The sequence below is a fragment of the Haemaphysalis longicornis genome, unplaced genomic scaffold (assembly GCF_048455015.1).
Source record: "Haemaphysalis longicornis isolate Haplotype H1 unplaced genomic scaffold, Haemaphysalis longicornis Haplotype H1 scaffold_3, whole genome shotgun sequence".
NCBI classification, from domain to species: Eukaryota; Metazoa; Arthropoda; class Arachnida; order Ixodida; family Ixodidae; genus Haemaphysalis; species Haemaphysalis longicornis.
Window position 1 is genome coordinate 73,775,984 of NW_027526335.1, and position 25,990 is coordinate 73,801,973.

The window sequence follows — 25,990 nt, forward strand, 5'->3', positions numbered from 1 at the left end:
TTCCTGAATAAAACCAAAAAAGCCAAGTTAATAAGGTATCCAGTGCCACTCAAACAACCTCCAACATGCAGGAGGCCAAATGGCACAGTACGTAGTTGGGTTTCCATTGCAGCACACGTTTATTTGTTGCGCCATTAATCTGATGGTTCAAAATAGGTGGAAAAGCGCGTTCACCTTGACAGGTTGCCGGACCCAATTTTTATCCTCTTGCCACTAGTTCCATTTCGGGTGACAGTGTGCGTTCAAAGCTTTTCAAGCTTGAAATATGACCTTATATCGTGAAATGTCATGTAATGTTGTCGTGAGATGTGTCTGGTATTCTAGTATGGTCAATCTGTACAAGCACAAAATTTTTATATACACACACAAATGAAAAATAGGCATCTTTAATACTGAGCATTCCAAAAAAACAATGTTAAGCTGAAAGTAAAACAAACAAATAGGTCGTTTGTGCGGGGTAACATACAAATGCGCTTGGACGTGGCACAATTTAGAGATGTTCAATTGATGCTTGCATCTGGACTTCCAACGTATGCACAGAAGACGGCGGGCCACCCATAACACACAGTATAACAATAACAACATGCCCAGAAAAGCCAACAAATCACAATAATGAAAAAGAATAAAATGGTTGCTTTGCTTCCATGACGAAAAGTTGACTTCTGTACATTTGTGCAAGGGAAAAAAAAAGCCCTAACAGTCCAGTCTCCCCCACAGCCCCACCCCTTCTAGTTGTATGCCGATGAAGACCACAGCATGTTTGTAAGCATGGGGCCGCAACAATATGGCAGCATGAGGCATTTTTGCATTGTGCCTTCCCGTATTTTCATTCCAAGCTGTATGCTACTGGCTAGGTTGTTCGTGACACTTTTTCAATGCCTGTGGTCTATTTCACCACAGTCCAGTGGCCTATGCAGAGGATTAACACCCGACCTGCCCACTTTTGGAGCATGGATCGACACCCCAATTACCTCTTTTGTTGAGCTGTTAGGGACAATGCTTTTTGCCGACAACCTGTCTCAATACCGCGGTTACTTGCTTTCTCAGTGACGGCATGTGAACACTACTTCGACGAAAGTTTGAACAGTTTTCCACCGGCGAAAGCACACAGCAGGCACGGTGCTCAAGAAATTGTTCACAAATTCCTGCTTATAAGCCATAGATTGTTGTAGTGCATATGTAAAGGATATGAAAAGAAAGGCAATTAACACCCACAGACCCAACTTCCGATCTCTCATTGCAACCACTATTGGCATAATGTATGCCATCGGGATATAGCTAAACCAAAGAAAGTGACCGTGCCAATTCCGTTTTCCTGGTTCTGCTAAACAGTCAGCATACTGATACTCCCTTGGCTTTCAGCTCTGGCAGAGTCCCAGCCATTTCTTAACACACTTTAACGTAATGTATGGCACATCCATAATTCAAAACAGGGGGGCAGTGGGGAGTGGGGGGTAAGCCTAACTGCGCTGTGCACATCTTCGAGCACTGGCCAACACCAGCTTTGAACTGACGGTGCCGAATAACTCTGTACAGCGCCCGGCCACACCAAAGGCAAGCCTGGGACGCAGGCATCCTTCGGCGTTAAGTCAACACAAGGACATCATCCGATTCGTCAAGCAGGTCAGCATCATTGTCCATGCTGTCTAGCGCCGTGAGGTCGTCGTCCTCGCCAAGAAGGTCGTCGTCCAGATGGCTAGACACGTCCACCGTGGCATGGCTTCTAACCGCCGGTGGCTCCATGTCTGGAGTGCTGCACCATGACACAGAGGCATAGACTCTTTTGAACAGCTCAGCTATAAAGCAGCAGTGGTATGTGGCTAACACAAACTTGACACACGGTTAGGCCTAACAGCAGGGTTAAGCTAGATGCACAGCGTGTTTCGCTTGGTGAAAGCAAGTACTGTCGATCGCGCTAAAGAGCACCACGTGCAGCAAGTTTGCTGAAGATGAATTTACCCACAACATGACGTGCCCTAAAGGAGTTAAAAATGAAACAAACTCAACATTAATAGGCTCGATTAATTTAGTTGGGACAACTGTTGCCTTGCAACTGTAGATACATTTGCAATTAACACGCTCACTGCGGCATGCTTTGCTGAGGTCTTGTTTTACGTGCGGAGTGACCAACCAGTGGGTCATGCGCTATGCCTGTTACACTTTCTCCAAAAGAGATGGCACTGCTACCTCCCTTGCTGGCATTTGGTGAGTTATTTGAAAGACACAAAGCTACAAAGAGCTATATAAGATACAAAACTGAAAGACAAAAAATACAAACACAACAGAGAAATAGGCCGCCACTCCACTCCTTGAAAACAATAGCACTGCCACATGTCCAATGCAATAAATATATACAGTAGAACCCCGCTTTTACGTTCCTCAGTGCTGCGTTTTCCTTGCTGCTATGTTGTTTTTATCAAGTCCCTGAGCAGCTCGCATAGAGTCCCATGTATTCAAATCCTCACTGTTACGTCGTGGCTCAGAGTACGTTCCTGGATCATTCATCGCAATCTGACACTCCGAACACGCCCGGACAACATGCGCGGACGGTGGACCACCATTTTGACGTTTGTGGAGAATTGGCCAGGCTTGGCTACGGAACTGACTGCATGAAGCCGCACGCGGGTGCGATTCATCCCCACTAGACGGCCATATGGTACCCTATGCTATCTCCATCATCACTGCGCTTACCCCGGAAATTTAACTTCGGAATGCCAGAAGTGCGTGTTTCCCATAAAGCACCACCACAAGAATAGCACGCGCTCTCATCGCCATCGTGCGCTTCAAGCTTAGAGAACACCTTTGAACTTCAATCCATGAACTTCGCCGTGCCTTTATGGTGTCGTGAAAATGGGAGGCGCTTTCCCTTCAGGAAAACCTTGACGTACTAAGTGCAGTAGGCAAGCTGCCAGCGCAGAAGAGAGTAGACATCGCTAGGGACCTTGCATTGCCACGCGTGGTGTTTTCCAGCAATCGCAAAAGGCGGCAATCCTACATTCTCGAGTTTTTTAAGGTTCGAAAGCCAAAGTTGCAGAAATACATGGTTGCAAATCAGGGCTACACTGTTCTCGTTCATTTCTGAAGGTTTCCTCACTGCTGCATTTTCCTGGTTGTTACATTTTGTTTTCCGAGTCTAGTGAAAAACGCATGAACGGGGTTCCACTGTTTATATATATTGGTCTCATTGTCAAACCTCACACGGCCGCACATTACACAGTATTCTCGAGCGTGGGTTACCAATGCATCACACTGCACTGCACCATGAAAACGTTCTCATTGAGTGTGCCGCAAGCCACCGGTGGGTCACAGCATTTAACACCAGGAAAGCATTCTTCTGGTTATTTATACCCTCACGCAAGAAGAATCATATCTCTGCATTCAAGTGTGATAAAGCTATGGCATCCGAAAGCAGATGCAGGCTCGTAACTTTGCTGCCGCGTAGGAGGAGTACAAACCATGACCCACCGGTGAGCCACGACTCAGTGAACATGTTGAATGCTGACCAAAATTTTTATTTTCCGATTTACTGATCATGTCGTTAATATGACATGTACCCGATGTGCCGCAAGCAGCGTGCCACCAAGGTGGCCAACGGGCCCAAAATGACAGAAAAGAGGGGCAGAGAGAGAGAAAGAAAATAACTGACAGTTATAAATTCTTTTGTACCGCTTAAGGACACACAACCAGGTGGAAACAACAAAAAGGAGAGGCGCTGGGGATTAATATTCACGAGTCCTCTCCCAGAACATTTTATTTGCAATTGCACCTTCTTGAAATTTATTTGCATTTATTTGCACCTTCTTCCGCTATCACCCCTAGCTTGCTTTCCATGTCACTACCCCTCCTTCCATGGGTGCCACCAGGATACCTTGCACCCAACGAGACCAGTCATCCTATCATGAATGTTCCACTGTCATGAAACTACACTAACTGGCCTATGACGAAAACGCCACACAATAAACAGGCTGTATCCCAGAACAAGCACCCATACGTGCTTGCAGAAGAAACTGAGGATAACGCTAAAGCCTGTTTTCTTTATGCTGCGGCAAAAAAACGGACCCAGACGAAACGGTTCCGTACCTTCACAAACAAGCCGAATTTAGTCAAGGAGTAACTTTTTATGGACATCGTCCATTGAGGCTTGTTTTTGCATAATGAAGAGGGAGAGAGAGAAGGAGAGCAGGCTTAAACGAGGGACAGGTACAACATACAATATGCATAAACAATGAGCACATTTTGCATCTTCACTCAGCTCTTATATATTCACTACACTGCTGGCTGTGCTCGGCAGCAAGAGAACAAAATGGGTGGAAAGAGAGGTAAGATGAGTAGTGAAAATTTTTCGTGTTGCGGAAGTCTTACCTGGAACTGACGGCAGTTTCTTGATCCACAACCGCACGTTTGTTCACTGCACAGCAAGAGGCAAATGAAAGAAATTTGAATGCTATGCCCACATTGGGTGAACTGGTTTGTGGAAAAAAAACAGCAACAACAAAGATTAAAAGCAACCTCTTGCAACATCCGTACTCAGAAAGTGAAAGAGTAAGTTGTGCCCGCCTGATGTTGTAAGAGGGAGAGTTGTATGAGGGACTCGTTGTAAGAGGGACTTATTTAGACCGATAAGATTGTCTAAATGTGACCATGACTGACCATACACCGGCATGACTGCACATGCTTGGGCCATGCAGACAAAACACAAGTTTGGTTCATGCGAAAGATTGCCTCGTTAGAATCACACTCACACCACTAATAATGCACACTTCGCTCAAATAAGCTATATAATTAGGAAAAAAGGAATGGCCATGCGACCCACTAGTTCATTTCCTGCAACAGAACCTATGATGCCATATTCCCAGCTGTGCGATTGGCTGAGGCCGGCAAAAGCAAACGCAAATTAGGCAGGGCTTATAAGCTTGCCGAATAAGCTATTTGCACTTAAAAAGGCAATGCATTTTCGTTTTACAGCAGTAATAACAATAATGGTGGGGTAAACAACGAGAGTTACGAAAATACACAGGAACATTAAATTGCCGAAGCACACTTTTGTTGGTACTGGGCGCACTATGCTTGTTTTAGCTGCACAGTTGCCCGCCGCTCTGGAGTTGTCTTGTACGACACTGGCCAATTGGCGCAAGAGACGTTGTCTTAAATGACCCTGTTTGTCGAGCATACCCATGTTTCACGAAATGAACTTTCTACCGTAACAAAACAAAGCCAAGTGCAAATATGGTCATAAACAAAGCAACGGCAGACAACGTTCTGCAGCTGAGTATTGTAGCGCCATCTGGGATGACCGACGGTAAGCAAGGCTGCAGAGCCCAATGACGCACTGGAAATGCACTTGAATACCCACTCTTATGACTTCATGGAAGACAGCACCAAACCACACGATTGTGGGAGAATCAAAATTTTAAGCTAAATTGAATATTTTCTTGTGTGAATACGGCATCGTTTGCTGCCGGACAAGGGCTGGGGGCACTATAAAACACGGAATCTTTCGAATAAAACAAACTTGTATTTCGTCTGCGTGGCCCCTTTAATGCTTAGTAAAGGACACACATGGCACGCAATCACAGTCGAGCTAACACAGAGCTGGTAAAAATGTATAACGCCCCCGAAAACACAAATTTCTCACTTAACACTGTAAATGCAACATACGTATAGCCAGGAAATTTGCAGCGGCAGAGAATAGGAGCTTCGTGCTACCTTCGACTACACGTAAACAGCACCACATAGAAGGTTACATTCGGTATCACTACACCAATGTGCGGGGACCACAAAAACGAAGGGCTCAGCCAACCTGTATTGATGATTTGATGCATCAGTGTTGCTATTAGCGCCACCTTTAAATTATATGTACTGTGTGTACAACTTGAACACGGTACCTGCTAGAGTAGCCTGATATGGTTGCATGGCATCTTTGTCCAAGGCGGTCGTCCTTGAACGTTCCTTGAAGCTTGGGCGCTTGATGCGAGTGCGAGCAACTGGAAAAACAGCAGCGAGACATCGATCAGATCAGAGGGCCGGCATGGACAAAACACATCTGGAACCATCATCTATTGGTTCTCTCTTTTTTTTTTGCCTATAAACTAACACTGCGCATGAGAGGACATGGTCTAAAGGATGGAAAAAATGCTGCCATAGAGCATTTTTAGCAGCAGCCCCAAGGAATCGTTGGAGGGCAGAGGAAAGAAGTTAAAGAAGAAGGGAGAAAAGTGGGGAAATGGTACAACTTTTGGGGGTCACTGATGCTTAAAATCGCCAGGCAGGTGGTACAAGTTTTGCAGGCTTTGAAAATCAAAAACCTATGGGGGTTCAGGCTCCTTTTTCCTTTGCTGCTGCGTTCCTAAGCTTTTGGCGCATGCAAAAGGTGTTCCCAAACTGACTTTGTTTTGCCTCTTCAGTCCTGATCTGCTTCGGCTCTGGCTGGTCACAGTCCTCTGCTGAAAAATAAAAGAAGAAGAGAGGGGGAGGGAAAAATTTTTAATCACAAACTGTCATTACAAGGCTCAACAAAAAAAAAAAAAAAAAAAGAAAAAAACAAAGCGGGCGAACAGCTTGAGCTCACCAGCATCGTATTTTCGCTTCCTGGCGAGTTTCTCCCGGAGGTCCACTACATCATCTAAAAGAGCAAGAATGGAGAAGCATGGATGAAGAAATGAAGTGTTCTGGTGCTCGTATGGCAGGCGAGACAATTGACACATGTCCCAGCCGCAAGCTCAATTGCTTTTTGGCCTTTTTACAATGATAGATATCAAAGCAAGACTAACTAGGGTGCGTGCTGTCCACTGTGCGTGTGGAAACCCTTATTGCCTGTAAAGGTTGCTTCACTGCACGCGGGTATACCACGCAGTGAAGCCAGCTTCATGGAGGACGCTATCCACGGAGGTTAATTAAACTCCTTGGCGCCATCATCCGGTTGAATGTAAATGAAAGACAGTTCTATGCGACGACCTCACTGCAACAGCGCATTTCAGTGTGAAACAAAAAAACTATCCCACTGAGATATGATGGTCTGTGGCTGTGAGTGTTCAGATTCCTGGGACACAAATTTTGGATTTCCCAGGGGTTTTTACATAACGTGACCATTCAGCAACGATCGCTTAGCTGCCTTGCTTTTAAATGCGGACCACCCCAAGGCCATTTGCAGCCACTTTCCCGGTCTCTTGGGTAAATGTAGTCGAGGAGGTCAGGTGGGGCTTGTAAGGTGTGGTTCATCATCATCATCGTTGTCATCGTCATCATCATCCTATCTATGCCCATTGCAGGGCAAAGGCCTCTCCAATAGATCTCCAATTACCCTGGTCCTGTGCTAATTGCGACCGATTAATCCCCACAAACTTCTTGATCTCACTTGGCCATCCAATTTTCTGCCGCCCCTGCTACGCTTGCCTTCTCTAGCGTTCCACTCTGTTTCCCTTAATGACCAACGGTTATTTTGCCTTTGCATTACATACCCTGCCCACACTCATTTATTCTTAATTTCTACTGATATGTCCTTAACACGCATTTGTTCCCTGACCAACGCCACTCTGTTCTTGTCCCTTAATGTTACACCTACCATCTTCTATTCCATTGCTCACCGAGATGTCCTCCATTTAAGTTGAACCATTTCAGTGAGCCTCCAAGTTTTTGCCCCACAGGTGAGTACCGGTAAGAAGCAGCGGTTATACACTTTATTCTTCAGCGACAATGGTAGGCTGCTATTCATTATCTGAGAATACCTGCCGAATGCACTCCACCCCATTCTTATCCTTCTAATTATCTCTGCCTCAAGGTTGGGATCCGGGGTCACCACTTGGTCTAAGTAGATATATTCGCTTACCACTTCTGTACCTCGCCACCTATCTCAAATTGCTGTGCTGTACCGAGGTAATTGATCATTACTTTAGTTTTCTGCATATTAATTTTCAGGCCCACGGTTCTACTCTGTTTGTCCAGTGTGGTTAGCATGCGTTGCAATTCGTCCCTTGAGTTACTTAGCAAGGCAACTTCATCAGCAAATCTGAGGTTACTGAGGTATTCTCCATTAACCCTTATTCCCACCTGTCCCCAATCCAATGTTATGAATACTTCTTGTAAAGAAGCTGTGAATAACATTGGAGAGATTGTGTCTCCTTGTCTGACACCCTTTCCTTATAGGTATTTTACTGCTCTCATTATGTAGGATGATGGTAGCTGTTGACCCATGGTTCACACAGGTGTTATTCCCTACCCGATCTAGGTGCTGCTTGAACACATTAAACCCAGAATTTTGACATGTGTTTACACACGTGTTCTTACGAGAAAACTGAACATTACGACAGACTCGCCACATGCTTAGGACAGACTGCACTCCCTTTGATCAAAAAGCAGAAACACTGAAACGACTGGAATCTTCTTTTCCTGGTTTTAAAGGGTGCTGCCTGTTCTAATCCAATCAAATGGCGTGCACAGTTTAGTGCTTTGGAGTTTAGCTGCAGCCCCTCCAAGGCTAGAAAAGTTCAAAGCTTGGAAATAAATTCTCCTTTGTGAGTATATACACCCACAAGCCTCTCACTGCTCCCAGAAGAAAATTTAAGTTGGTCTTATAATGCTGACAATGACGGAAACACAAAGCCTTACAAGCTTGATCGGTTGAGGTCCTGCACATCTCCCGAATGTCAGCTGAACCCTTGAGCATGCATGCACACATAGGTTAACATTGCTCAGTTAACCGTGTTTCCAGGTCTTTGTCGGCATAAATGAGCTGGCCACAGATTTTTTAAGGGGGGACGAGGGTCTTAAAACTAACTTTTTTGTTTATGGGTAGAAACTTATGAAAATTTGCACACGGATGTGCTTTTCTCTGTAGATTTCAAATATGCAATTATATTTGAGCTGGTGCTGTTAGTTCAAAAGTTATCATACAAAGTCTAAACCGCAATTAGGTAATTTCTTACGCAGCTTTAATGAACTTTCGCATTGCATTTTGTCGCTTTTAATTACATGAATGGATAGCCAGAGAGTTCCCATACCCGATGACATTCTTCGTTTTTCTCTAAAGTCACAGCATCCTAAAAAAATATGTCAAGTACAAAAAATGGCAGTATTAGATATTTTGGCTCATCAAAATAACTGCAAGTCATTATTTATGCGTAGCCTAAACAGAAAAACTAAGAATGTCATCGGCTGCCTCAGGCTGTACTGAAAAAAATGGTACCAAGATTGACCTTATGAAGCAAAAAGAAGTTTCCTAAAAGCTGCGTAAGGCTGAGGGAAGTTACCAAAAATATGAAACTGAGAAAACTGCATTTGAAGTTTGGCCATGTGTTATGAGATGAACCGTCAGTAGTGTAGCTTCAAAATTTCCCAGTAACAAAGACATGTTCTTCCCATTTTCAAATCTGTCTTTGGATTCCAAAAATGTCAACTAGAACTGGAGATACAAAAGGCCAAGTAACGGACCCAATCAGGAATTTAGCAAAATTTATCGACTTCGAATCGGTTGGCATTTTGCTAGCGTTGTGAAATCTGGTGGTGTCTTGCTGGCGTCGTGAAAACTGCAACAGTCCTTCGTGAAGTGCCATCATCTATTACAGTGCACTGTGGTACCCAGAATATTGTGTACGGCAAAAGTGTGAGGGTGAAACTTGCTTTAGGTGCCCCCCTTTTTTTGTTCTTTGGTGAGGCTATTTCATTCGCGGTTTTTATGCTGGAAGTTTGAGAGGATACAGGGGTGGGACACTGCGCAGTGCGTTTTCCGCAAATGCATCATGTTGTTGGCCCTCAAGAGTTTTGGGGAAAATAAATGTAGCCGAAAGGCAAACTTTCTTGGCCTATGGGGATAAACCCATAAGACGCCTTTTTCCTTCAAGCCGTGCATGGTGCGGCTATCTCCATTGGACATCACGGTTGTGTACCGCAGCCCATTCTTGGAGAGCGAGCGCTTGAACATTATCAGGGCTGCCTCTACATCCATGCGTCCTGCACCACAGTCAATGTTTCGCTGAGACTCATGGTCTGCCAGCCAATCTTCGTAGCCCTCATCTGAAGCTTTGGGTCCGATGGCGCAACCTAAGCAAAAGTTAAAAAGGACTACATGATCAATCACCAAGCCGGTGTACACTTCAATGATGCAGCCCACTCCAATGTGTGACAACCGTCCCCTTGTCATCCACGTGCCATCAAACATCACATCTATGTTGTTTGGCGGCTGACCAAGGTTCGAGTACAAGTCCTTGATGGCACGCACACTATCAGCTTCAGAGGCTGCTGCAGTGTCCTCGCAAACCTGAACCACTTTCCTCAAGTGCGCTTTGGAATGTCTTGTGGTGCAGGCCTCTGTGGGACAAGTTCATACCAGCACAAAAATCTGACAGAGCAGTCACCCCCTTCCCGATGCTTTGAATACTTTTCAAAGCCCTCATATTCACTTCAAAAAGAGTGATATTGCCAGATCCTTCGGTCCTTGGCGAGGAAAAACGTTCCACACGGTGTTCACAAACCGAGCACGTCACCTCGAGCTTCACGGCGAGGCCGTACTGCCGGTCAGGCTTCCTCAAATCCGGCGCCGCCAGCCCGCACTTGCCGCACCTGACGTGCGCAAAAAGGTCCTTCAGCATTGCAAAATCCACTAAGACAAAATCTGTGCCGGATTCTTCCTCTGAGTGCGCCAAATCCACTTCAAGGAGGTCGAATTTCCGCTGCGTTGCTTACTTGGTCTCCATTCCGCGCTTGACCTCGTCCGCGTGTTCCGTACGCGCGGCGATCTCCTCCGCCGTGTAATACCTCGTGTCAAGCCGGCAGGACGTGCTTGGACCAGGTATGGATTCCGGAGGTGGTTGGTCAGGCGATGGGGCAGGCGAGGCAATACGAGGCGGCGAACGATTCTCATCCGGCGGAGTCGAGCGGCCCGAAGTCGCACCACGCGACCTTGGGATAGGCGGACGACGCTTTCGCTTTCCGTGCGCATGACGGGTTGTCTTCTTCAAACGTACGTCTCCTGGCATCATTCACGAAAGTACGCGATGGAAGAATTAGAAGAAACTGTAAAAAAAAACTGCTCTAAGCGAGCGCTGCGCCAGAAGAGCGGACTCCGTCAGACGCGCGTAGCAGACGCCATGATGGCGACCGCCATGACAGCAGTCGCGCCGACCAATGGGAGGGGTCGTATGGCGAACTCAAACCGCGCGCGCCCGCTCTAGCCAATCGGCGGCCGAGAAGGTGCCTTCGGAAAACTGGCAAGGGCGGTCGTTCTACTCAAGCGACGCCATTTTGAGATATCGCAAAATGCGCACAAAGAAACAAGCTTCAAAACAAGACCAAGATGGCGGCGATCGGTCGGCTGCTTCGCCCGCGGGGCGCGCGGGAATTTGAAGCAACTTTTGCCCAATTCCGGGCATTTCGTGGCCCTCGAGGCGTTTCAAAACATGATTTTAGAGTATTTCCCGATGGAATTTCGCGTTGATATTTTGAAGGCAGGTGCTTGAAGGTACAATAATTCCAAAAATTGTATTTTCTCAAAATCGATATTTTGGCCATTTTTGACCATTCTAAGACCCGCGTCCCTTAAATTCACTTCATCGCGGCACCTCAATGCCTAAGAGCAATATGCTTTTCACAATTCTGACAACTGCCTTCCATGGGTTGGGCGAAAAAGAAATGTAGCAGACACGGTTTCCAGAGGACAAGAAACAAGCGAATGGAATGAGATCCAATTTCCTTTGTCCACTGTTTTTTGTTTGCACCATTTCTTTTGCTCAATGTTCGACTGTTTAGTACAAAACACTTTCGCACCGCGCACATAATAGCTGGAGTGGTAAAGCATTTAAATATCAATATCAGATGACAGATTGGAGTAACACTTACCATGCATGAGGTCACCTTGCATGACAGTGTAGACTTCAGACACACCCAGAATGCGCTTAAGCAACTGCTCCTCTCTCATTCTCTCAAAATCTGCAGTAACCGAAGAATCCACCTCTAGAATAAGAAGCGAAATTAAGAAAATTTAAAACATCATAAACAAACACGACACAGATAGGTGCCAATAATGAATTTCACACAAAATGCAAGTGTAACTGCATGCAATAATTTTTTTGCAAAACCTGCTTATTTCAGGTTACTTGGGCAGGTTCATTTGATTCGAGGGTTCTCTTTTTGAAAGGGTCTTCCCATATACTCCATCTATAATCTTTTCATAGTAACGTTATAGTGTCTTGAACCAAATGGCTAGTTAACGCCCGTCGGGAAAACTTAGCATTGCATTTTCCACAACCGCGACACTTGGCACAAAGCTATCTGAGGAGTGAACTGGTCTGACACGATCCAAAAGAATAGCATACATGATAGACAGGCAAAAATAGGAAAACACCACGCAGCCCAAACTAACACACTGTGTTTATTTTCTGCGCGCATGAATACCGAGAACACCAGTGTCATCACTGGTTCCTAACTGCTACTGGACTGGTCTATCCCCCCCCACGTGGAAGACTCGGATATGCGAGACTGCGTATAATGAGGACACAACCTCACCGAGAAGCTGTTGCCAAAAACAATGATGATGAAGGCGTTAGACTGGGTGATGAAGAAGATGATGCAGAGCTTGCACATGACACAATGATGATGAGTTGCAAGGTGGGAATGGCGAGTCCAGTTATCATTTAGGAACCAACGATGACGCTAATGCTCACACTATTATAATACTGTCACCGGCACATGTCTAAATCATAGGTCACGTGAGCATGGGAACAATTTATGTAATGCTTCCAGTGGTCATCTAGGCATTCATTGCTGTGACTGCAAATGTTAAGCTGATTTTAGGAAAACCGACGCGCTTGCTAAAAGCCATGGCTGCCTTCCCCAAGAAATAATTGAAGTCCGTGAAGCTATTTGCAAAAGTGAAATGTGCGTAAGCGTAGCACTGATTAGTTTATCACAAAGAAATCCCATTTCTCGATGGCATGCTTCAAGGGGAGTGGCGAGCTGGAGGCAGCTGTGCTGGTTAGGGTGAACTGTATTTCGGTTGTTTGCCACATGACGATATGATAGTACATACTATGTGCAAGGGAAATTAACCTGGTTTGTATGTCTGTGCTGTGTGACGTGTCTAGGCTGTCTTCATAGTTCCTTTAAAGGGGCCGTGCAGACAAAATACAAGTTTGTTTTATTCTACAGATTTCGTGTTTTATAGTGCCCATAGCTTGTCCAGAAGCAAATGATGCTTTATTCACTGAGAAATCAATCAATTTAAGTTAAAATTTTGATTCTCCCGCCAAATCGTGTGTTTTAACGTCGTCTGCAATGACATCATAAGAACGGGTCTTCAAGATAAACTTGGTGTGGAGCGGAGACTTGTTTACTGTCAGTCAACCTAGATGGCGCCACCATACCGCAGTGGACCGTTTTCTGCCTTTGCTTTGTTTTTGACTGTATTTGCACCTGGCTTGTTTTTGCTCATGGAGAAAATAATTGTTTCGTGAAACATGGTGCTCCTAGACAAATATGGTCCCATAAGACGCCATAACTTACGCCGATCGGCCAGTGTCGTCTGAGACAACCCCTAAGAGCCACAGTGCTGTTCAGCTAAAACAAGCATAGTGCGCGCAGTACCAACAGCAGTACACATCGGTACTTCTAAGTTTACGTGTGCTTTTGTAACTTCCACTGTTTACCCCACCACTCTTACTGCTATAAAAAGAATGTGCCCCAAATTGAAGTGCAAATAATTCGTTCAGCAAGTTTATCAGCCCTGCCTTATTTGCATATGTCATATACGCCAGCTCAGCCTTATTTGCATATGTCATATACGCCAGCTCAGCCAATCGCAGAGCTGGCGTATATGACATCATAGGTTCTGTTGTGGGAATTGAGCTAGTGGGTCGCATGGCCATTCCTTTTTTCCCTAATAGTATATAGCTTATTTGAGCAAAACTTACGTTAAAAGTGGGGTCAATGTGGTTCTAATGAGGCAACCTTTCGAATTAGCCAAACTTGTGTTTGTCTGCATGACCCCTTTAAAGCTGCTGTGAAGTTGCTGCCAAAGTTGCTGTGAAGAAACGGTCAGGTTCGAACTTACCTTCCGTACTTGTCACCGGCACAGCTGCTGCGTGCCGTGCAGCCTTCTCTTGCCGGATTTGAGCGAGAGTTTTCACCTGGATAGTTTCGGCAGCATCCACGCCTGAAATGTATACGTCGTGATGCCAAATCAACGAAGGCAGCTCGTCTCGTCACGGGTGATGGCACATCGAAATAATGCTCCAAACTGTGCGGTGCTTGGCAAAGAGAAAAACTGCTACTTCAAATGTGGTGACAATGAAGATGTGGTACAAGTTGCATGGGCTAGGTCAGTGGTTCTCAAATAGGGGTCTGCGGACCCCGGGGGTTCGCGAGGGCATTTCAGGGTCCACGAAGACCTCTTCAAAACTATCCCCCTGCAGCCCCCCTGCATGCGGCCCCCCCCCCCCCCCCCCCCCCCCTCCACCTTCTCCCCCACCCCTATTTTTTTTCTTTTTGGCAAACCTTCCTGGCAAAAAGGGTGCTTCAGTGCACAATATGTACTCCAACTTTTTCGCGTAGCGGAAGTTTTACGTTGGCTTTTTTGCATAAAACGCCAGGTATGCTGAGAAACCAGACACCCAGAAGGCAGCATCTGGGTAGGTCTTTCGTTGACTTTAGGCTGCAAGAGAAAATTGTCTGATAATATCACACGCATCGGCGTAAAATTCTAGACACAAAACGCGGACGTTGATAAGTATGTTTGAGAGGTTAGCTGCATATGCAAATTGTTTGACATTATGACACGGATGAACATATTTTGTCGTGAGGTCCCCCATCACCTTTGCAAGCCCGAGGGGGGTCCCCAAACACACTCAGGGTTGAAAACCACTGGGTTAGGTAGTCAGATCCCTGCCCCCTTCGCTTTTGTTCCCTTTATGCCCTAATGCCAACAACATGAAGCCGGTAGGCTGGCATGTTTTAGCCACAGAGGGTTAAATTTTAGCAGGCAGCCAAAAAAGTGTGCATTATTTGACTTCGACATGGTCGAAGTCGTATCCCCAACTAGCCCAAATTTCTGCATTGAATAGTCAGCATTATTTGAACATGTCACTGGATAGTACATTGGAACCTTAGTGTTTCGGACAATGTACCTTGTATCGAAACAGTTACACTTACGTACTAAGTACTCAATGCAATCTGCTCCTACCATGCAGATGACCTCGGATACAAGTGTATAGGAACGAATGAGCACTTGCAAAGCACTTTCCTCCATTTAACAGCGAGCTGTTTTAGGGCTGGCCCTGACAACACTCTCTGCTGGTATCGTGTCATGCTCTCCCTGGAGCAGGTTTCTCCCCCGCGCAAAAAACCAGTTTCCAGTATAGAAAACATCTATAAAAAATATTTAAAAATGTCGAAGACGGCTCATATCGCCCCTAAAAATGTCTTTCCAGCAGAGCACTTGTGCTTGCAGGCGAAGCTGACTTTAAGATCGGTGTAATCCTGGTCTTTGTAGGCTGGCTTTTCCACATTGCGCGTTGTACAGTGAAGCATGGCCATCTTTGTAGGGAATATGATCACAGAAAACGGCTCTTAACTCTTGTGTTAATAACAAGAATCCCGAAAGAAATGATATGACAATTAGCCGCTAAGCAACTCTACCATTACGCCATGTTTCATTTACTCGTCCTGATTTGTGAAGTTGTAAATGTTACAGAATTACTGTCCGCTGTCAATTCATGGCCACCTACGGAGGGAGTATGGTTATAGAAAATGGCTGAAACAGTTCTTTCACCGGAACTGTCCTGATACAAATTATATGGCAGTTAGGTGCAAGGACGACTGCACACATGAAATATTACACACAAGAAGCGGACACTAAGCAGAATCTTCGTAAGGCAACCCACAGCTCAACTTTTTCAGAAGATTTCACACCGGGTGGAACTGGCTTTAAAGGAGCCATGAAGACAAAATACAAGTTGGGTTTATTAGAAAGACTGCTTAGTCCCGATAACAATGATACCAATCTCATCGCAATCTTCGAAGAAATAACGGAGATATTAAAGAAAACGTGTAAAGCTGAGGCGACCCCCTAGCCAATTTCCCGCAACTTTTCTATGACGTCACGGAACCTTGTTTGTGCGATTGACGGCCGCCTAACTGACCTGTCACGACGACACATGACTGGACATCTGTAATGGGGCCTCTAGTTCTACTTGACTGCATCACTTGAATGCTAACGTGCAGTTAACGCACTGAAAATTATGTTTTATTGTTGGCCCGTATGACGTCATTGTTGCTCATAACACGTCACTGTGGCGCGAAATTTGAAAGTTTTTAATTACTTCTTGCGTTTTTTTCGTTAAAAAACAGCTTTTGTGGCTCTAATGGAGCTGAGTGAGATACTGAATCCTAGTTCTTTCAAATTAAGCGAAGTTGTATTTTCTCTTCATGGCTCCTTTAAGTTCGCAATTTTGCAGACTGCGGCTGATGGAAATATGGGCCGGATTTCTTTTTAAAGAAGAGGATAAAAAGGGCGGTTTATTTAACCAGGGAGAGCTTAAACTAAACTGCAGTACTGCATACTCCCTTTCGCATCTTACCCAGATCGTTCAGAGTGTGGTCACAGCTGGCAGCACGTGCCAATGTTTTAAAAAAAAAAGCACGTCCCCTCAATTCCTCTTTCATTCCTTCACATTAAAATACCACGCAGCGTTGACAGTTTAGTCAATGAAAAGAACGCTTACCTTTTTTCTGCAGGCTCTGTCCTCGAACTTGCAATGCACGCAATGCCGGGCGACTTTTCTGCGGTGTTCCAAAAGTGCTCTCATTATCCGACTCTGAAAGAGAGCATTGAAAATGTTCTGACTGTAAGTTCCGCTTACCCCTTTCTGCTTCCAGCGAACTGTTGACAATGTGAAGCTCGAAACACAGAATGGGCCTACGCCAATGACTATCTCTTAAAAATAATTAGTTGAAAACGATTGAACCGATAACCCATAACGTAAGGTAAGCTCCGTATAAAGCCAAGGAACTCTGAAAAGCAATCAAGTGAAAACAATTGAGCCAATGGCCCATAACGCAAGGCAAGCTCCATATAAAGCCAAGGAACTCTGAAAAGCTGTTAGGTGAAATCAATTGAGCCAATATGGTGCCTGATCTAAGGCAAGCTCTATATGAAGCCAAGGAACAGATCCTAAATTACAGGTGCGATGACCCCGGCATAAGAAGGTGGGTTACCAGTGAAGCTGAGATGACACAGAATGTTGAACAAAGGTACAAACTCATCTGCTGTCTTGATCGGTGGGTCATCATTTTTAGTCAAGATCTTACCCCTTCATCGTCCAGAACTCTTACCCACTTTCCGGCCACTCCAGTTCGCTACCATTCTGGCAGTTTCTGGTGCCGCAAATAAAAACACAAACTGTGCAAGAAAACCTCACAGAGTATTTACTTTTTCTCCTGCATTCTGCTTGCAACTCCTATCCCGATATTTGTGCAGCGTGCGAGACCGCTCGAAGCATTTTCCTAGGTTGTTACTGCCGGTTTTGCAGAAAATTTGTTTCTTTCCTGCTTCCTATTCTTTTGCTATCGCTACAAACTGCACAGTCCTTTCTGATTCAGCGTGGGAGCCTGCAGATAAAATTTTTCGTTCCAAACAGCCTTTCCTCAGTCCATATGTGCCAACAGGCCCTGCTTTCTGGCTCAAGACCTCAGATCACCCACCAGCTGTTGGACGAGGTGGCGATGGTACTGCAGGTTTCGCTGCTCTTTCCCCACATGATTCTGCAGCTGTGTTCCCGACTCCAAATAAAACTTTTCACAACTGAAACCTCAAGGTGCCAGGAAAAAATGTTTAGCCCCCTATTCATTGTCTTTCAACAAAATGTGTAGCTCACTGAGTAATGACCCGCCTGGTGCTGTCTCCACCGCCGTAGTGGTCTTCAGCACTCACTTCTGCCGAATCACTGTCATCACTATTGATGGAAGCACATATAATTCTCTTCCTCACTGAAGTCGCCCCATAGAAAGCCCGCGATGAGGAAGTGGCCATGCTTCTCAGCAAACAGCACGCCCGCGAAAACTCTCCAGAATCCAGAAGGCCCGCGCTGAACATTGTGCTGCACCCCAGCGCAAAATGAAGGAAAATTCAGTAAGCGAAGTTCACTTATCCCTCAAGAGATGGCACATCGTGTTTACAAAGATTGTGCGCATGGCGCAGTAAAAAAAAACGTGCAATTTAATCTTGAACACCAATGTCGGGCATATCCCGACAACAGGCCGATACGGCCATTTTGCATTGTCGGGCATGGCGCGACAACGGACCACAAAGGGTTAATTGGTGTTTGCCGTCTGCTGGAGATGATTCCATTCCCGTCGACGAGTCCTCACTTTACGCTGCCTCCCCATTATGACGACAGAAGAGAAGCGGAATGCGAAATAGAGAACGGCAACTTCGCGAGTTAGTGAGTGCGGAGCCAAATACATAAAAGCAGGAAACCGGGCCGGCAAACAAACAAAGGCATACAATCGAATACCTTGTGGTATGGAATGCCTTGCGAAAACAAACACACAAGAATGCCCCATGCTATGGAGTGAATTGAAAGCCAAAGAGAAACAGGGGCACACAGACGAATGCCACGTGCTAGGGAACACCTCGCGTTTCAAAGAGGCGTGAAGCCTGGGGAGCTTTTGTTCACGCATGTGACAGATACAGAACCCTTGCCAAAAACAGCTCAACTGTAAAAAGAAAGCAAAACATTGTGAGCAACATCAAGCGTGTAAAAAGGAGGCCAGCTTGGGCCACCTCTGGGGCAAAACTACCAAGCACTACTCTCAGTGACGTCCCGCAACATGGCATAAGACACGAGACTAGAATCCAACTTATGAAAAGAACATACAAAGTCGAACATGCGAAGCAGTTGCATTTTGAAATCTACAGCCTCAGCTTCAGCCCATGTAGAACGAACAATGTTGCCAAAACTAAAGCACCTTAGCCTCGAAATGGCAAGATAAATTTCGCTTCAAACCTGAGTGAGTGGGCTGTGTAAATACACCGTGACCAGCCGCAAAGCGCTAACACGGACCGAGATGATGGCATGCCGCGACGTGTATACGGTACATGCAAAGATTTCTATTTCTGGCCTAAGTCCATCCAATAGTCATCGCAGGGCCCATTCCATGCCACGCAAAAGCATGACTGCAACAACGTTCCTGTACAGAAGTGAATGAAACAACATAGTGAACAAAAGCCGGTGCGAGTGAGCCCCAGTCAAACTTTTCAGTGAAGCTCGCACTCTAGAGCAGCACCTGTGAGTGGCGCAAATGCATTTGAGTGAGTGGCAAATGCATGTGACTGATGAGTGCAAGCAAGTGTTAGGAAGAAAAGCAGTCTTTTGGGTGAGCCTGATTTAACTATGCCATGTTTTAGCTGATGTATTCCTTTAAAGGCAACGGTGCTACATTATTGTTTTAGCGTATTGCCTAATGCGAACTGATAGATAAATCTTAAATCTGTCATCGCATGATGATCTGGAGGTGAAAATCTTATTGCAGTTCATACAGTCGCAATAAAAAAAAAATGTGGCACTTTGCACCATTGTCCACATCTCCAAGATCGTGCCAACCGAGTTACACAGCGCTTGTAATGTTGCCATTGAGCTCTTTCTTAAGGCCAAGCCTCAAAAACTCTCTGGGCAACTGGGTCTGATTCACGCGAATGTGGGCGGGTATGTCCTTAACAAGTCCAAGTGTTTGATAGAGCTCAGGCACTAAGCACACAAGCAGTGGCTCCTTCCACTCATGTGCCCCAAAACCTTCATTTGTCCCCATGCAGAAGAATAGCTGATCCAAGTCCCGGATGTCGAGGCTGTAGATCCACTTGCGGTAGTCCTAGTAGCTGATCTTGCACGAGGAGAACGTGAAGGTGGAGGTAGGTTTGAAGTCCCAGGCAATCAGTGACGTTTGCCAAATATGTACAGTGGTTGCCGCAGCTCACAGTTGTCTGTTTTCCCTTGGTCTTGTACACACGGAGTTCAGCATTGTGCACTCAGACAGCGCTTTTTGGGTAGTGACGGAGCGCAGCACCCTGAAGGCACACATTTTCTGCTTGCGCTGCAGCACCCCCAAGCCGCCTCACGGGCAAAGTAGTTGCGGCCACTCTAGGTCAGCTGCACACAGTGCGTCCTCCTCACGAGCAGCTTGCTGTAGAGATGCGTACAGCGGGACTGCGGAGCCTGCTTCACAAACTTGGCATGAATCATAATATGGGTGCCGTCTGCCGCCAGTCCAACAGCAATAATTATCAACCTGCACTCGAGAAGGCGTGGCAGGTACAACTTAAAGCCATGGAAGAGGCTGGTGGGGCTGATCTTCTCCCTCACTGGGACACAGCCAAACATATGACACGCGATGTGTTTGAATTCGACGACAGGCACGAAGTCTGTGAGGTACTCAACCATTCCCATGCACGGATAGGTACCCAGCGGTACCTGGTCTGCCTTTGGGGAAACCGGCTTGCCAGGCTTTCCTCTAACTTGCTTTGTATGCAGTTCTCCCATCTTGACATTGGAGGTGGCGAGCTTTGGACACGATGAGCAGCAGCTTGCCGCGTTGTTCCAGCAGTGTGCTTTGGTAGCGGTGAATGCTGCTGTGGCCACCATGTGTGCTGATAGTGCTCTTCTGGCTGCTGCAACTGGGACAGCAAGCACACCCCTCCCATTCGTCGTGTGCAATACACTGGGCCCCACACTATCAATAAACTCCAGTCACTGTGACACACACAAGGCTCAATTAACACCTCCTCCATGGGTGCTCTTCTAGCCGATACATAATCCTTGATCGCTGCCAACCCCGTCCAACAGCAGTCTAGAATGTGGTCTCTGCCGTTCTGCTGCTTGACACCGCACGCGATGGTTGGCTGTTTAAAGCAGTAGTGCTAACCTCTGTGAGACTTGTTGGATTGGCAGGAGACGTCCCGGGCTCACCCAAGGAGAGGCTGCCAGGGCGCCTGCTTTGCTTTTGCAGGGAGGCAACGAGTGCTCCCTGGACGCAGCCAATAGACAGCTCTTCATGCTCAGGCTCAGGCTCACCAGTGACCACCAGCAATTGAATGTCCTCGCTTGAGTGTGGGTGCATCAACTCGTGTCACGCCGCGTCTGACTTAGCGGTCATTTCAACTCTGTTGGTTCTTCAGCTCGCGAAATATGCGCCAACGGGATGGGCCTTTAGTTGAACTTAGTCTGCATCATTGCCAGGCAATCCAATGGCTCCAGCACGACTCAGTCGAATGAAATCATGGCCGGTCATCTTAGGCACACTGAGCACCGCCCAGTTCTTAATACCAGAGCATTTCTTTCACAGAGAAGTCGATGCGTGGTGCTGCAGCAGTTTTCTCCACAATCATGCTGTCGAGAAGCAATAAAACTCAGGTGCTATGTCCCTCCTGAGCTAAAGGAACTTGGAGCAACAGCTAGGAGCAATGCAGCAAGATGGAAGGAGATTTATTTCAGAAATAGTTTTGCCGATGATCATGATGTGCTATTATGCACCTATAATAATAGCACATATACCCATGGATTTGGTCTGCCCAAGAATGACATTTAATTAGACAGACAGGTGAAGTGATCACAATTAGGCCTCATGGTTTATTATTCTTCTACTGTTTAATTATGAAGGGTATTGACCACGGTCTAAAGCAACCGTTTTCAACGCGACAGTTCAGGAATATGGCGTTCTTCTTTCTCCGCTGCACTATTAAAATGCCCGTGTGTGTGAATCTACACTTCCTTCCGACATTGCCCCAACTGTCTCTAACCCTGTGGTGTATGGAAGATGTTATTTTGAAGGGTGGGGGCCCAAAGGGAAATGGAGAACATGAAATGAAGGAGAAAAATTCAAAGCAAGAAAATTTAAATATCCAAAGGAAGGAGTTTTTTCAAATTAATAATAAAAACCTTCTAGGTGATACTGAAGTCTACATAACTTCCCTATCGTTTCATTCATTTCCTTTCACAAACAAATCGCACAATGGCTTATCATAGTGGCGAGGGCCTACATTGAAGCCGCATATTTTATTGATTTATTTATACAGTAGAATCTCGATAAACGGAAATCGCTTAAACGGAATTGCCACTTAAACGGAACAGTTGCCTGGAATTTGGTTGGTTTTGTATTCAGATAACGTAAAAAAACTCTCGGTAATCAGAACTAAAATTTCCGCATCACCGTGTAAACAGAACCAGAAATGGAACTTCTTGTGAAATCCACTGGCATGAGAATCAGCTTTTCACGGTTCCGGCTGTTACGTTCGTTTTTTTTTTCTTCCTCCATGCTTTTTTAGCCTTGTTGGCCTCATAAGCCTCGTCTCGTAAGTGGTTAGCCGCGTTAGCGCAACGAATGCAACATCGCAGTTCTTGTTCCTGTCGTTCGGTCTCGATTCTAGACGCCGAGGCTACAGGGCTCACCTCCTGTCACCTCGTTCGTGCCATCGTTGTGCTATTCGTGCTTCATTACCACGTTGCCATCTTCTAAATTCGGTGGCTCGTAAGCACTCCCGCAGTTGAGGCCTCTAGCCTCCGTGAAGATGCAATTGCAAAAATAATTGACGCATTTTGTAGTGCACAGCGACTCGTTGCCAAATCAACTTTGTGAATGCTGTGCCTACGCTTCTTGTAGTTTTCTTGCTTTCTGAAAACTATCAGCTAGTCACTCTCTAGTGGTTAGAGTTCCATGAAATGCCCTTAAAAGTGTGTACGCACATAAATTTGCACCTTAGAACATCTCTCTCAGTAAACAGAACTCCTGTTAAACGGAACTAATTTTTCCGGTCCCTTGAAGTTCCGTTTATCGAGAGTCTACTGTACTGTTAACCCTCACTTAGAGAGGTAAGCGGATGATACAGACAGTAATTACAGGCACTGATGCTTTAAGCTACTTAGAATAAAAAGTGCAACCACATATTCATTGCCGTGCGCAGTAAACATCAAGAGCACATTCAAATTTCTTAACGTCAGAACTTTTTATATGTTGCGGCTGCTGCGTATGGTTACTGCATAGCTTGTGACACAAAAGTATTCTCCGAGAGTTGATATTGGATTGTAGGCTGGGTTAGTGGCTGTCTGTTTCCTACCCCCCCCCCCCCCCCCTCCCCTTTCCCTCACCAACGAATGCCAGAGCTAAAATCTTCCCATTGGTAACTTCGAGTCAACGTGAAGCTTTTCTTTCCTCCATGCTACAAAAGACACACTGAATGAATGAATGATGATTATAATGGTCTACAAAGAGTAGCGCATACAAACTAGGGTGTCGGTAGTGCACGAGGAGAACGCGCTGAAAAATTACGTTGAGCTATGCATAGCTTTACGCTCACCTAAAAATGATGGTAAACCCAACTCACACTTTCTTTCCCACAAGCGCTGATGATAAGTGCCGTCACAGAAGTTTACTTTTAGTACTCCAGCAATTTCAGCAAATTCTCCCACAGCCACAGCTAGCTATCAAACCCCGAATATCCACCATAATGGAGGTGACAAGTGCATGTCAGGCTACAAGACGGATGGCAGTGGAGGGCAACAAGTCATGTTCCAAGTTCCTGGGATTCTTTGACATAAGCAGACGTCAACGTTGCATTTAGGTCGCCCACACGAACAGTTTGTAACTCTTAATTGGTAACCACTACTACATCTTTGTAACTCTTAATTGGTAACCACTACTACATCGAACTGATCTTAATGCATTTTCTTACAACTACCCTTCTTTAGTATTTCCTCAACCGTAATTATTAAAGCTGTGCTACTTGTGCATTTTAATGCAGAGCAAACCTGTCGAGCAATGCAGGTTGAGGCAACTAAATGCACGTTACTAACACAGGTGGTCATTCAACAAGTCTTGTTGGATGCGAAATGCCAGACGACGCAAAAAAAAAAATTCCTCATTCCTTTTGGAACTGTGGTCTACACAAGCACCAAAGAAAGAAAAGCATATGCAGGTACCACACGGGCTGCGTCGGTGCTACTCAGTACTACTGGTCATTACGGTGAATGGATTGACTGATTGATGGTGGGGTCAACGTGCTGAAGCTACAACTGGGCTCCGAGACGTAGTGGAGGGCTCTGCATTAATTTTGACCACTTGGGACCTTTGACGTAAGCCGAAATCTTGACACAGATGTATTCACTTTTCCCCTCCATCTAAAAAGCAGTCACTGAGGCTGGAATTGGTAAATGAACTGAGAGCGACGATAATTAAGCATTTGCGAATGTCAATCACTGTACCCAAACAGTCATGCTGTAACAAGCAATGAGTCTCGGCTCATTTTTATTTTCCACAGAACCTATGCCAGTGCAAACACCACCATGGTGAATGGATTGGCTTAAAGGGACCCTGCAACACTTACCATAGACTACTCAGAATGTATTTTGGGGTAAAGTATATTGTCCCAGCAATCTCCTCCTGCAAGAATTATGAAAATCCGTTCACTATCACCGAAACTACGCGCGGTGAAAAAACGCGATAAATGTTCCCTCTCAACTCGACAGCGGACAATGCGGCGAAAGCTGCGCGCTCTCTCCCAGAGAGGGGGGCGGCGTGCGGCGTTTTGTTCGGCGGCCTTCGATATGTCACAGGCCGGGGAGTTTCGTCCTTTTCCCCACAACGTGGACGGGTCTATTTCCGGTCTGGTGCCACAAAAAAGCAGGTATGGTGGCCTGCTCGCAAGCAAGCGCTCAGGCTGGTAGGGCGTTTTTGGAGCAATAAACGTTTGTTGTCGAGTGGGCTCGTTGAAAGTGGAATATTTAGTTCGTCACTCAAACTCCGCGCGCACTCAAAACAAAAGAAACACCAAAAGCATGCGGACAGGTTCAGACATAGAAGAGGTTCATACACAGCGCCGATGACGGCTGATCGTCACAAGAAATGCCAGAATTTAGCCGCGAAGTTGACCAGCGACAGCCAATAGGACAGCCAGGACAGCCATGGCCCGATTGACGTCGCAGAGGCCATGCCAGGGGTGCATAATGAGGAGAATTGAAGAGAGCGCGGTTGGTTTTTCCGCGTCTTTCACGGCGATTTGTGCGCTTACCGCTTCACGTACACGTGTAATATTTGGCTGGGATGTTCCTGGAAGTCTAATCTAAACGTCGCGCAGGTTTACTTGCACTGCACGAAGAGTGTTGCAGGGCCCCTTTAAGGCAACATCTTTTACCAAGGCCAGCATAGCGACAAGACAATTTGCTTTTCAGTCTCGCACGAAGTCTGCTCAAGAGGTGATGACACACCGGTTCAGGAAACAATGCCGCTGTTCCACCACTGGAAACCACAACCAGAAACAGGTCCTCAGGACTGCCTCGCCTTGGCTCAAAGAAAGGTCACAACAGGACACACACACACAGCGTGGCAGCGTTTCTTTTCCAAGTTCTTGTATTCATTTTTTTTATTGTTATGTACAAACAGCTTGCATTCTCTTAGGTTCTGTTAGTGACGTCCAGCATAGCAAGCGCCTTTGTGGGGGGTCACGTGACACAGATAGGAGGCACAGGGATTGGCAGAGTCAGCGAGAGAAACTCGGGCGCTTGATCAGAGAGGGCCTGCCAGGTGGGGAGAGGGAGAGAGAGATGAGGTGGATGCATAAAGGATGAGGCAGGCAGGAGATGCCAAACAAGGAGGGAGGGAGATGGAGGACAGGAAGAGAGGAAACAAACCCAAAAATAGCCTCGCACCCAGGTGGCACACACCTTGCCAGGGTGCCACGGGGTGCGGGCCTAAAGAGCGGCTTTCCGGCAGAGGAGCGACGTTCTGACATCGAGAGTGAGCACGTCTGAGGTTATTGGCAACTGCGACCACATTCATATGCTGCTTGCCTGGTGCAGAAGGATGGACACGGACAAGCCCAAAAGAAAAAGACTATGACGACGACTGCGGCACTCCCCGACCTTGAAGCACTTGCCACAGTCCTCCGAAGTGACTCGGAGAATATTCACCGATACACCATCAGCCAAGATCTGGAATCTGTGCAGCAACGTTCCCGTGCCAT

At 46.2% G+C, this 25,990-nt stretch overlaps 1 protein-coding gene across 7 annotated transcripts in view; it reads right to left on the bottom strand.

Annotated features, from left to right (window-relative positions):
* Positions 1-370: 370 nt before the first annotated feature.
* Positions 371-25,990, bottom strand: part of LOC144174631 (uncharacterized) — a 60,684-nt gene continuing 35,064 nt past the window's right edge. For 6 of the 7 annotated variants that reach the window (XM_077703417.1, XM_077703416.1, XM_077703411.1 and 3 more), the window contains 8 exons: positions 16,707-16,799; positions 14,039-14,140; positions 11,830-11,943; positions 6,569-6,622; positions 6,387-6,443; positions 5,886-5,984; positions 4,363-4,408; positions 371-1,753 (listed from right to left, as the gene is read on the bottom strand). In XM_077703417.1, the coding sequence (XP_077559543.1) occupies positions 1,585-1,753; positions 4,363-4,408; positions 5,886-5,984; positions 6,387-6,443; positions 6,569-6,622; positions 11,830-11,943; positions 14,039-14,140; positions 16,707-16,799 (734 nt within the window). In that variant the 3' untranslated portion in view covers positions 371-1,584. The remainder of the gene's footprint in view (positions 1,754-4,362; positions 4,409-5,885; positions 5,985-6,386; positions 6,444-6,568; positions 6,623-11,829; positions 11,944-14,038; positions 14,141-16,706; positions 16,800-25,990) is intronic. The other variant, XM_077703415.1, reaches the window with a different exon arrangement.